Source organism: Mauremys mutica, chromosome 5, assembly GCF_020497125.1.
Source record: "Mauremys mutica isolate MM-2020 ecotype Southern chromosome 5, ASM2049712v1, whole genome shotgun sequence".
Lineage (NCBI taxonomy): Eukaryota > Metazoa > Chordata > Testudines > Geoemydidae > Mauremys > Mauremys mutica.
Window position 1 is genome coordinate 101647691 of NC_059076.1, and position 12911 is coordinate 101660601.

The 12911-nt window shown below is 44.5% G+C and overlaps 1 protein-coding gene and 1 long non-coding RNA gene across 8 annotated transcripts in view; one reads left to right on the top strand and one right to left on the bottom strand.

The window, feature by feature from the left end:
* Nucleotides 1–12911, top strand: part of LOC123371704 — a 117309-nt gene that overhangs the window by 23360 nt on the left and 81038 nt on the right. Inside the window, exon 1 of one of the 2 annotated variants that reach the window (XR_006579912.1) lies at nucleotides 10912–11036. The exons of the other annotated variant lie outside the window; for it this stretch is intronic. This is a non-coding gene — a long non-coding RNA (uncharacterized LOC123371704). Of the gene's footprint in view, nucleotides 1–10911; nucleotides 11037–12911 lie in introns of those variants that run through there. 2 annotated transcript variants of the gene reach the window in all.
* The window catches only part of C5H4orf19 (chromosome 5 C4orf19 homolog), a 70953-nt gene that overhangs the window by 14596 nt on the left and 43446 nt on the right, over nucleotides 1–12911 (bottom strand). For all 6 annotated transcript variants that reach the window (XM_045019504.1, XM_045019498.1, XM_045019500.1 and 3 more), the window contains one exon: nucleotides 12772–12829. In XM_045019504.1, coding sequence (XP_044875439.1) covers nucleotides 12772–12800 — 29 coding nt within the window. In that variant the 5' untranslated portion in view covers nucleotides 12801–12829. The remainder of the gene's footprint in view (nucleotides 1–12771; nucleotides 12830–12911) is intronic.

The following is a 12911-nucleotide window of genomic DNA, read 5'->3' on the forward strand; positions in this document are numbered from 1 at the left end:
GAGAGATAAAGGGCCAGATATTCAATTTGTAAATCTGAAGTAACTCCACGACTGCAATAGAGTTGGGCTCTCTTTTGCTCAACTGTCATCTGCTGCTAGTCCCACTGCAGTGTTAGGACACTTCTAGCTTTTTTGTGTAGCCAAAAGGAGAGAGACTCCTTTCTTGTCAATAGAAATGGAGTTGCTAATAGAAGAAACACCCCAGCTATTGTAATTCCTTTATACAATAGAACCTCAAAGTTACGAATTGACTAGTCAACCACACACCTCATTTGGAATGGGAAGTTCACAGTCAGGCAGCAGCAGCAGAGAGAGACGCACACAAAAAGCAAATATGGTACACTACAGTGTTAAACGTAAACCACTTAAAAAAGAGGGAAAATTTAATGAAAAAAATGTGATAAGGTAAGGAAACTTTCTGTGCTTGTTTCATTTAAATGAAGATGGTTAAAAGCAGCATTTTTCTTCTTCATAGTAAAGTTTCAAAGCTGTATTAAGTTAATGTTCAGTTGTAAACTTTTGAAAGAACAACCATAACGTTTTATCAGAGATATGAACATTTGAGAGTTACAGGGCATGGCTATATTGCAAATGTAAAGCACTTTGAGTTAAACCAGCCTTCAGAGAGCGCAGTAGGGAAAGAACTGCAGTCTGTCCACACTGACAGCTGACAGCGCACTGGCATGGCCACATTAGCAGCTCTTGCAGCGGCATTGGGAGCGATGCATTATAGGCATCTATCCCACAGAGCACCTCTTCCCATTCTGGCGCTGTGGCTTGTGGGAAGGGGGTGGGGTGTGCGGGCCATTCTGGGTCCTGTCCCAACGCCCCATGATGCATCACTTCGCATCCCAGCAATCCCTGTGCTTCCATCCACATTTGGCGCCATCTTTCAACATTTTTTTGTACTGCATGCTCTGTCTTCCCTTTCAGTCTGTGGGAATGGAGCCAGAACTGCTGAGGAATATGCTGAGGAATCTCGCCAGCACGTCACATTTGGCAGTCGAGTTACTCCTTAAGATCCACTGACAGTGAGGAGTCCGACGATGATATCTACTCGGGTAACGCATATGACACGGGATTGCATGTGGCATTCACGGACATGCTCACCACCATGGAACACCATTTTTAGGCTTGGGAAACGAGCACTGAGTGGTGGGATCACATCGTCATGCAAGTCTGGGATGACGAGCAGTTGCTGCAGAACTTTCAGTTGAGAAAAGCCATTTTCATGGGACAGTGTGATGAGCTCACCTCACCCCACCCCTGCTGTCCCGACGATGAACAAGCAGGTGGCTATTGCAGTCTGGAAGCTGGCAACTCCAGACAGCTACCGATCTGTCACTAACCAGTTTGGAGTGGAAAAGTCGACCATTGGAATTGTGTTGATGCAAGTTTGCAGGGCGATTAATCGCATCCTGCTCAGAAGAACCGTGACTCTGGGTAATGTGCACGATATTGTGGCTGGCTTTGCACAAATGGGTTTCCCTAATTGCGGAGGGGTGATAGATGGGATGCATATTCCAATTCTGGCACCAGCCCACCTAGCCTCCAAGTACGTTAATTAGAAGGGGTATTTCTCTATGGTTCTCCAGGTGCTTGTGGATCACCATGTGTGTTTCATTAACATTAACACAGGCTGGCCCAGAAAGGTGCACGATGCACACATCTTTCAGAACACTGGCCTGTTCAGGAAGCTGCAAGCCAGGACTTTTTTCCCAGACCAGAAGATCACCATAGGGGAAGTCAAAATGCCCATTGTGATCCTTGGAGACCCCCGCTTACCCTTTAATTCCATGGCTCATGAATCCCTACACAGGGAGCCTTGACAGCAGCAAGGAGTGGTTAAACAACAGTCTGAGCCGGTGCAGAATGACTGTGGAGTGTGCTTTTGGCTGTTTAAAGAGCTGCTGGCGCTCTCTGTATAGGAAGCTGGACCTGGCTGATGACACATCCCCGTAGTTATATCGGCGTGCTGTACCCTCCATAACATTTTTGAAGGGAAGCGTGAAAGATTCACTCAGGCATGAAACTCGGAGGTTCAACACCTGGAGGCTGAATTTGAATAGCCAGAGAGCAGGATTATTAGAGGGGCCCAGCATAGGACTTCAAGGATTAGGGATGCCTTGAGGGAGCAATTTGAGGCTGAAAGCCACCAGTAATGTTTGGTGCTCTGCACAGGAGTGAAGTGCAGTGGTTCCAATGTTAGTAGGAATCTGTGTTTGCTATGCTGACTTGCAGTGCCTGTTGCTTTCCTGGGCTAAGGTATCTTTTACTTTTTGCAATAATAAAGAATGTTTTCAAAACCAAAAAAATCCATTTATTGAAAAGAAACATAACTGCTTAGGAAACAGAAAGGGCAAGGGGGTGGGGTGGGGAGCGGTACAATCACAGATTTGCGTATGTCCTGTTATCATACTCAGCCTTCCTGTCTGGAGTGCTGTGCAATGAGTGCTGCACTTTAGGATGGCTATAATGCATGGTGATAGGGGTTGAGTTTAGTGGGTAAGGGTTGTAGTTTTCAGGGCTGAGTGGTGAAGCTATAGATGTTGGATGCAGCTGGTGGCAATAAGAACCTGGATGTTGGGGAAAGTGGGTTGGAGGTGACATGGGAACACGAGAAAGAGTTTTGGGACAAGGGCTGCAGGGGGGGCGGGCGTGGCAGTGCTCCATCTGCATGGCTACGAGCGCCTGGATCGAGTCCGCTTTGCACTCCATGATGCTTATCAGCCGATCTGTGCTTTGCTGCCGGCGTTCCTCATTCTGCTGGCGGATCCTCCTTTCATTCTCCCTCCACTCCTGCACTTTTAGATTCTTGTTAAAGGACTACTGCATTACTTCATACAGCATGTCTTCTTTGCTTCTACGTGGCCTGTTCCTAATTCTTTGGAGTCTTTCGGCCAGTGATAACACACACAGCTAAGATCTCAAGGTTGCATCTGTAAAGGCAAAATGCAACACTTAACAGAGGCAGCATTGTTCCCACCAGACAGAGCAATGATTTTCCCCGTACTTAAGGGCAAGCACAGTCTACACAATAGCATAATTTGCCCCTCTCAAAGCAAGTGCACATAACCCATGGGAGCCCCAAAATGGTGAGTAAGCACAGGGTCAAGGGGCATTGATTGTTTTATGGCTGTACTGTCCTCTGGGTTTCTGTGCCTTGGGGAGAGCCAACAGCTGCAGGGGGCCCCTATACATATCCCCACATTTTCAACAGGAGTTCATCCTGGGAAGCAAGGGAGGGTCTTCTGCTACAATGCGGCCCATATGCAGCTTTTCTGTGTGCAGCAATTGTCTCTCTGCTCCTCATGGCACAGTGGCATGGACATGTTAGCCTGACTGGGACAAGGACCACAGTGGCTCTTCCAAGAAACCAGTGCAAGCGCATTGCCCAAGTTCTGGATGAGACCTTTGAAGAGATCACTGAGGTCGATTATCGCGATGTGAGAGTGCAAATCAATGCCCTATTCCGCATCTAGGTATGCATGCAGTCCTAACCCTCCTCGCCCCAAGAGCCCGCACCGAACAACTTTCTTCCCAAAATAAAAGCTGCTTACCAGGAGCCTCCTCTGGTGTTTGTCCTTCCCCAAGAACCAGCCGCCGTGACTGGCTACCTTCCTCCTGGCTTGAGAACAGCTCCTGGCTGCATGCATATAGGGATTCCGGGGTGTCTTCCTCCTCCTCAGCACCCTCGGTCCCGCTTTCCTCCTCCTGCATTGTTGAACTGGGCTCTGAAGTGTCCATGGTGGTCCTCGGAGTGGAAGTGAGGTTGCTCGCAAGTATCGCGTCCAGCTCTTTGTAGAAACGGCAGGTCGCGGGGGCTGCACCGGAGAGGCGGTTTGCCTTGCGGGATTTGTGGTAGGCATTCCGCAGCTCCTTCACATTAACACTGCACTGTGTCTCGGTCATGGCCCCTCTCCATCATGTCCCTTGATATCTGCCTGAAAGTATCGTAATTCTGACGGCTGGAGCGCTGCTGGGACCAGACAGCTTTCTCCCCACCAAACACTGATGAGATCCAGCACCTCACCATTGCTCCATACTGGGGATCGCCTGGTGCATGGAGGCATGGTCACCTGGAAAGATTCGCCGAGAGCACTCCACGCCTTCCTGAGCAAACAGGAAGGGGATTTTCAAAATTCCCAGAGAATTTAAAGGGCAGGTCTGGCAGTTGGTTACCTTAGGGCAGGGCAGTAGAGTTCAAAGTGATGACCAGAGTGACTAGTACAGGCATTGTGGGACACTTCTGGAGGCCGATCAGAGTGCATTAATAGACCAGGGCGTCCACACTGGTGTTGTGACGTTCCAGCAGGGGTGTATTAATGTTATTCCACTCGCCGAGGTAGATTACCAGGAGTGCTCTAGCCGCGGAGTCTGGGCGCTCTACGTACCTTGCCAGTGTGGACGCGTCATGAGTTAGGGCTCCAGGGGCTGCTTTAATGTGCTCTAACTTGCAAGTGTAGCCATGCCCACAAACACCTCAGGAATGGAGGTTGTTTGTAGCTCTGAATTTGACAAGAGATCGAAATGGATGAGTCAGTTGATGACAGAAAGAGGAAAATCTAACATTAGGGAAGAGATCTAGGAAGACTTTTTTTTTTCTTTTTTTCTTGAGAGAATTTTGGGAACACTGCCGTTTTACACAGTCAGAGAAGTGCCACCATGTAGTCATGGTGATTGAAGGAATAGTGACAAGGCTTGAATCCCAGTGGAACAGAAGGAACGTTATTGCCTTTAATAAATAGACACAAGAAAAGTGGAAAATTTCCCTTTTTATATGTTTACTAATAGCAGTCTGCAATCTGGCCATACCAGGTGAAGAGAATGGAATGAAACCTTTCTTGAAAAGTGTATATAAGAATGGGGAGAGGAATGTACCCTAACTTCTGAAATTGTAACTTCTGTAATTGAAATGTGAAATGCAAGGCAGAGTATACATAATCCCCCGTCTGATTAAATAGAAGTGAGAAACATAATACTTCTGACTTTGTATTGTGTAATAACATAGGTTGTATTGTGTGTTTAAACTGTGATATGTAATATGGATAAACAAAAAATACAAGCGGGAAGACGTCATGAATAGGGAAGGGCAAACTATTCCAATGAAACAAAAGCCATCTGGCACCCTCTTCCAAAACAATGATTGAAGTGAATTAGAAACTTTATTGTGGTTTTAAAAGGCTGATCCTTTTTCAGTTGTGTTAATGTACTGTTTCTGTCCATTTCCTGGTTCTGGCCAGGAGTGGAAACAGAAATGCCAGGACAGAAGAAATTTAAATGGTATTTTTGACTCAGCCCAGACCAGTAAGAACTGGAAATCTGACTGAAAATGTTTTTGCAAGATAATCCAGCCTCATTTCCATGCCAAGGAGTTTAGCATGAGATCTGAACTTTTGCATGTTTCTTCCAAATTAAACCAGTGGGCTACCAAGTAACCAGGCATTTAATATATTGGTCACTTCAATGGGCTGCTGGACCAGTTTCCCCCCCTCTCTCTAATGCACCGCAGTGACTCTCTGGGCAGGCTAATGCAAACTGTCAGGCTGGAAGGAGGTTACTAGTGTTGTTCCTCAGGGATCAGTTTTGGGACCAATCTTATTTAATCTTTTTATTACTGACCTTGGCACAAAAAGTGGGAAGAGGCTAATAAAATTTGCAGATGACACAAAGCTGGGAGCAGCAAAGAATCCTGTGGCACCTTATAGACTAACAGACGTTTTGCAGCATGAGCTTTCGTGGGTGAATACCCACTTCTTCGAATGCAAGTAGTGGAAATTTCCAGGGGCAGGTATATATATGCAAGCAAGAAGCAAGCTAGAGATAACGAGGTTAGTTCAATCAGGGAGGATGAGGCCCTGTTCTAGCAGTAGAGGTGTGAAAACCAAGGGAGGAGAAACTGGTTCTGTAGTTGGCAAGCCATTCACAGTCTTTGTTTAATCCTGAGCTGATGGTGTCAAATTTGCAGAGCTGGGAGGTATTGCCAATACAGAGAAGGACCGGGATATCATACAAGAAGATCTGGATGACCTTGTAAACTGGAGTAATAGTAATAGGATGAAATTTAATAGTGAAAAGTGCAAGGTCATGCATCTAGGGATTAATAACAAGAATTATTGTTATAAACTGGGGATGCATCAGTTGGAAGTAACCGAGGAGGAGAAGGACCTCGGAGTATTGATTGATCACAGCATAACTATGAGCCGCCAATGTGATGTGGCTGTTAAAAAAGCTAATGCGGTCTTGGGATGCATCAGGCGAGGTATTTCCAGTAAAGATAAGGAGGTGTTAGTACTGTTATACAAGGCACTGGTGAGACCTCATCTGGAATACTGTGTGCAGTTCTGGTCTCCCATGTTTAAGAAGGATGAATTCAAACTGGAACAGGTACAGAGAAGGGCTACTAGGATGATCCGAGGAATGGAAAATCTGTCTTATGAACGGAGACTCAAAGAGCTTGGCTTGTTTAGCCTAACCAAAAGAAGGCTGAGGGGAGATATGATTGCTCTTTATAAATATGTCAGAGGGATAAATATCAGGGAGGGAGAGGAATTATTTAAGCTCAGTACCAATGTGGACACAAGAACAAATGGATATAAACCGGACACTAAGAAGTTTAGACTTGAAATTAGTCGAAGGTTTCTAACCATTAGAGGAGTGAAGTTCTGGAACAGCCTTCCAAGGGGAGTAGTGGGGGCAAATATCTGGCTTCAAGACTAAACTTGATAATTTTATGGAGGGGATGGTATGATGGCAATTAATTGATCTTTGATTATTAGCAGGTAAATATGCCCGATGGTCTGTGATGGGATATTAGATGGGTTGGGATCTGAGTTACTATAGAGAATTCTTTCCTGGGTGCTGGCTGGTGAGTCTTGCCCACATGCTCAGGGTTTAACTGATCACCATATTTGGGGTCGGAAGGAATTTTCCTCCGGGGCAGATTGGCAGAGGCCCTGGAGGTTTTCCTCTGCAGCATGGGGCATGGGTCACTTGCTGGAGGATCCTCTGCAGCTTGAGGTCTTCAAACCACAATTTGAGGACTTCAATAACTCAGACATAGGTTAAGGGTTTGTTATAGAAGTGGATGGGTAAGATTCTGTGGCCTGCTTTGTGCAGGAGGTCAGACTAGATGATCATAATGGTTCCTTCTGACCTTAAAGTCTATGAGTCTATATGGAGTCAGCCAGTGCAAAACCCTGCTGGCTTCTGCTTCCTGCTGCATCAGCCGACTGTGTCTCCACAACCCCAAACTCCTGCCTGCCAGTGATTAGAAGCACCGATTTGCATAAGGTGAGGTTCCCGTTCCTCCTACAAAGCACACAAACCCTCCCTGCTTAGGGCTACCTCAATGGAAGTCCCGCAGCATATGCCTCGCTGTCAAGATAAACCCAGCCATGTTTCACTTAGTTTCTATCACTGTCTTAGGCCTCATGCAGGCAACCCAAAAACACCTGACATTTTCAGAGGCAAGTGTGGGATGAGAATAGATTATGTGGGGGAGATGGATGGGGGAAGGGAAGAGAAGAAACAATAGATTTTGGGCATTAATATCCTCATGAAGTATGCAAGCAGCTGTAAACACCTAGTGGGCTTTTCATGGAACAAACTCTGGTTTGTATTCTGTGCTGTAATAGGTATCAGAATCTCATTTAAGGATTTCAAAGGTTGCCTTGTGGATATGCATGCGGGTACATATATATGAGGTCTGAGAGAGTAGCAGGGCTATGTGTGGTAGGGAGTGGGGTAATGCAGAGGATTAGTGATGGGTGGAGACAGTGGAATGAGCAATAAGGAAGATGGGAAAAATCAATGACAAATAGGTGAGAGAGGAATGGAAAGATTATGGAACAGCGGGTAGAGCTGGGAAGAGGAGAGAACAAACACAGGAATAGAAAGGTGGGAGATTATTAAACATAAGGCAGAGAAACACTAGCAGATAGTAAAAGGAGAGAGAGAATGTGATGAAAATAAGGGAAACAGAAGAAAAATAAGAGAGACACAAGTTATTTACAACCCCAGTCCAGCAAAGACTTAAGCAGTCCCTGTCATTTGGACAACTAATGTGCTTAAGTTCAACATGGTTTGCTGGATTGGTCCCTATTTAGTGTACAGGTTAAAGCCAAACTGTTACAGAAATTAAAACTATGTAGAATGTTCAAGTTTAAAATGAGACACAAAATTCTTTGGTAACTTCCTTTTGGTTTCTAACCCAAACCGTGCCTGCATTAGCATCATTTGGTATCGAGGCATCAGTAGCAAATCCATAGTTAAATTTGTGTTAAGATTTGTACTTAAAACAGGCCCGAAATCCCTCTACTTCCTATTTTAATAACTGAATTTAGTCTTGAAATTAACCACAATAGCTCATCAAAGGAAAATTAATTTTCCATGTCCGTGTTCTTTTTTTTTTTTTTTTTTTTTTTTTAGTAAGGCAATTACTAGCTTGGTCAGAAGACAGACTTTAAAATAATCCCTTACTGAATTTTGGTCCTGACCTGTCTCATGTTTCTTTGGCTCCCTGTAGCCAAACAACCACTATCACCACAAATTCCACCCCCCTTTCTGCACACCAATACCCTTTCTCATAATGTAACTTGAGAAGTCATTTTCATACTGTATATTTAAATATAAAGGGTTGGATTGGCACCTCACAATCCATCCCCAGTAAGAGGAAGTATGTAGCTGCGCTGTACCAACAGTAGAATAGGGACCGGATTGTGACTCAGAAGGTCACAGTTTAGTCCCTGCTTCCCTCACTGCTCTGTAAGGAAAGTAAGTTCTGCAGTAGACTTTTTCCCTCCGTGTCAGAGCAACTAAAGCTAAGCCTGCAGTGGCAGTATCTCTTTCCCACCATGCTGCTGCCCTTGAAATGCTTATGCCGCCTTGGTGCCCTGCATAAGAGCATTGCCGCCCTGCATAGGAGCATTGCCAGGGGTCACAATCAGGCCCCAAAAGAGCAGTTTCCCTAATTTGCTATAATTTAATTTGCTTTGCATGGAAACACTTACAGAGTTGCCTGGATCCACCAGCTGCAACTTTTCTCCCCTCTTGCCTGGCCTGGCTCCCTAACTCATCATCTGTCCTCCTCACATATACCTCCCCTATTCCTGACTGTGGGAAGGCAGGAAGACAAGATGCCTAGCAGGGAGCCTGGTTCCTAATCCATATGCCTTCTTCCTCCACAGTTGCGCTACTGAGATGGGTTTTACATGAGTGCAAGCTCGGGTTGTCAAGCCAGATTTTTGCAGCAACGCTCACTCTGTGCTTGCTCCAGCCCAACCTCAAGTTTGACCTCATATTTTTTCATATACAAACTTCACCACTGCACATGTTTTGTGGTCATTCGTCTTTAGCTATGATGAATGTTTTAGCTGTTACGAGGACTTAGATGTTTTGAGCAGGGGGTGGGACTAGATGGCCTCCTGAGGTCCCTTCTAACCCTAATCTTCTATGATTGATTGTGTGTGTGCAGCGCAGGTGGTTCTATGGTGGAAATGAGAGAGAGGTTAGGGAGTTGAGCAGACAATGTGTGTTTGGGCATTATGATTAAAGCTGGTTGAAACTTTTGAACAGCTACTTTACTGGTAAAAAATGGACTTTTAAAAATGTTTGCAAATAAATTGACGTTGAAATTTTTCATCTAAAAAAAAAAGAGGCCTCTTGTAATCATTAAAAAATTTTTTTTCATAGGATTCTGGTAAACAAAGTGTCTCAACAACCATTTCATTTTCAAAAAGTTTTCTTTTAAAAAATTGAAAATTACCCCCCCCCTCAATTTTAAAATGAAAAAAAATGCTATTAGAACATTTCAAAATGCAAACCACTTCAGAAATTGTGTGTGTGTATGTGTATGAAAATAGGTTTTCATTATTCAACCAGCTCTAATTACGATGTTTGAGTGGCAAAGCATATTTGAGGTTGGTGTGTATGTAAATGTTGTCTTAACTAGTGAGTCCTGGTTTTAAAAAGAACTCATTAGTAGGCAATGCATTTCAGCAACATTCACTCTCAATTAACAGATTTTTTTATGGGGCGATTGTGTGTGTGCGCTCGTCTGCCTACCTTTGTGACCTGGTCTCTTTTAGAGTTTCCCAAGCCATCTCAGCTATGCTTAAAAGCTCTTCCAAAATCTATTTGTCAAGCCTACAGCTAAGGCTGGCTGAAAAACAAGAATTCTGTTTCATGAAAAAATGTTGACGCTTCAATGATTGGTTTTGTTCCACACTGGAACAAAAGCTAGACCTTTGAAAACATTTTTGCCACCCAAAAAAAAAAAAAGAAGTCAAGTGATCAGGGTACTCAGGTGGATGGGGGAGACCCTGAATCAGGCACAGTGTATACAGTCAATCTCCCTTTCAGGCTCTCCTGTTGGAGCTGTTCCACTTTGTATAAATAATTAAATATTCACTAGACCAGTGAGAGAGAGACTGACTCTGTAGCCCAATGTTCAGGGCACTCACCTGCAATGTGCCCTATTGACTATTCTGAGGTGGGTCACGGTCTCTTTCTCATTTTGACCAGAAATTGCATTCTGGACCTGAGACACCTTTTGATTTTGATGAATTGGGTCCTTGCCTGTTGCACTTGCTGACAAAAACTCATTTAGTTGGAAAAATTCCCATCTATATCTTTTCAGAGCGGTAGCCGTGTTAGTCTGTATCAGGACAAACAATGGGGAGTCCTTGTGGCATCTGTGATACAGGAGGGCCAGGGAGCAGTGGGAGAGTGATCGAAGGGAAGTATATAAACCCTAGGCTAATTAAGGCGTGGTTCCCTGTACACTAGAGAGGGTTGCTACAAGTTAATTGGAGCACCTATAGTCAATTAAGGTCCTGTTAGCAACTTAATAAAACCCCCTGCTTCAGTCAGCCAGGGGAGGAGGAGAGCTGAGCAGAGCTTAGCTTGGAGGTGTGCTGTGAGACTTGAAAGATCAGAAAACTGGAATAAGGGAGACTCTGCCACAACAGGGGAGGGAGACCACCTCCTCCCCCAGTGTTTAAGGACTGAAGGTACCCCACCCAAGGAGGAAGAAGGTAAGAACCTGCAGGAGTTGAGAGGGGCTGGGACTCAGAGTAAGGAGCAAACCCAGACCCCTCTCCTGCTTCCCTCCTTTACCACCTCCCTGGACCACTAGCAGGGCCCTCGGTGCCCCAAGAACAGGGGCACGGTGTGGCATCTTAGCCTCGCACCAAGAAAAGTGCAGGATACACCATACTACATTGGCCATCTTGTCACACACTAACAAATGTGACAGATTAACAAATTTATTTGGGCATAAGCTTTCATGGGCTAAAACCCACTTCATCAGACACATGGAGTGAAAAATACAGTAAGCAGTATGTATATGAAAATATGGGAGTTGCCTTACCAAGTGCGGGGTCAGTGCTAATGAGGCAAATTCAATTAAGGTGGTAGTGGCCTATTCTCAACAGTTGATTACTTTTGTAGTGCTAACAAGGATAGTGCAATCAAGGTGGATGTGGCTTGTTCCCAACAGTTGACAAGAAGATGTGAGTATCAGCAGAGGGAAAATTACTTTTTGTAGTGACCCAGCCACTCCCAGTCTTCCTTCAGGCCTAATTTGATGATGTCCAGTTTGCAAATTAATACCAGTTGTGCAGTTTCTCGTTGAAGTCTGTTTCTGAAGTTTTTTTGTTGGAGAACTGCCACTTTTAAGTCTGTTATTGAATGTCCAGGGAGATGGAAGTGCTCTCCTACCGGTTTTTGAATGTTACAATTCTTGATGTCAGATTTGTGTCCATTTATTCTTTTGCATAGAGACTGTCCGGTTTGGCCAATGCACATGGCAGAGGGACATTGCTGGCACATGATAGCATCTATCACATTGGTAGATGTGCAGGTGAACAAGCCCCTGATGGGTGTTTTTGAGGCTTATTCTACTCAAAAATATTAATCCTAGATGACTAGGACCCTACCAAATTCATGGCTGTGAATAATGTGTCACAGACTGTGAAATCTGATCTCCCCCATGAAATCTGGCTAGTGTGAGGGAGGAGCAGGGCTGGGGTTTCCTACTGTGTGCAGGGCTCCAGCTGCTAGTGCAGGCCAGATTGGGGAGGGATGGGACTTCCTCTTCCCCTGTAGGGACTGCTCCCTGGGGCCAGATGATACCCCGCTCCAGGAACCTCTGTGGCTTCTGGCTGGGAGCCCAGCTCTGAAGGCACCATCACCAGTAGCAGCGCAGAAGTGAAGGTGGCAATACCTCGTCCCCCCCGCCCCCAATAGCCTTGCGACTACCCTCATGACTCCCTTTTGGGTTGGGACCTCCATAGTTACAATACTGTGAAATTTACTATTTAAATATCTGAAGCCATGAAACTTACTATTTTTAAAAGCCTATGACCATGGAATTGACCAAAATGGACCACGAATTTGGTAGGGCCTTATGACATAGAAGTTTTGACATGGGAATTGTTTTGTCAAAAATAGGACTATTACGTCAACAAGGATATAAAGCAAAAGTAGCAGAACCCTTAAGTAACAAAGTTGCTGTTGTCATACAAACGTTCAGAGTAACAAGAAAACAAAATAATACAAAATGGAATAGGTGACATTTTAAGCAGAATTGTTTCTAAATTGTTTACCTCCACATTTTCCTGGAAATGACAAATCTATTTAAATAATTCACAGGAACATAGTAATCAAACTTAACATTAATAAACAACTGACAGCAAACACACTGCACATTTGTAATGAGCCATCGGTATTTTAAAATATCAATTATCCCTCAAATTACAGTATACTTACCAAATAGCCAATGGGAGTTGACTGATCATGATTTTAACATCTGGCTGAGTGGTGACATCTGCAAGTACATGTATGTGTTATTTGTTTGTTCAAGATATTTGCAATAATAATAATTAATAAGAAGGCTTACTGTGTTTTTC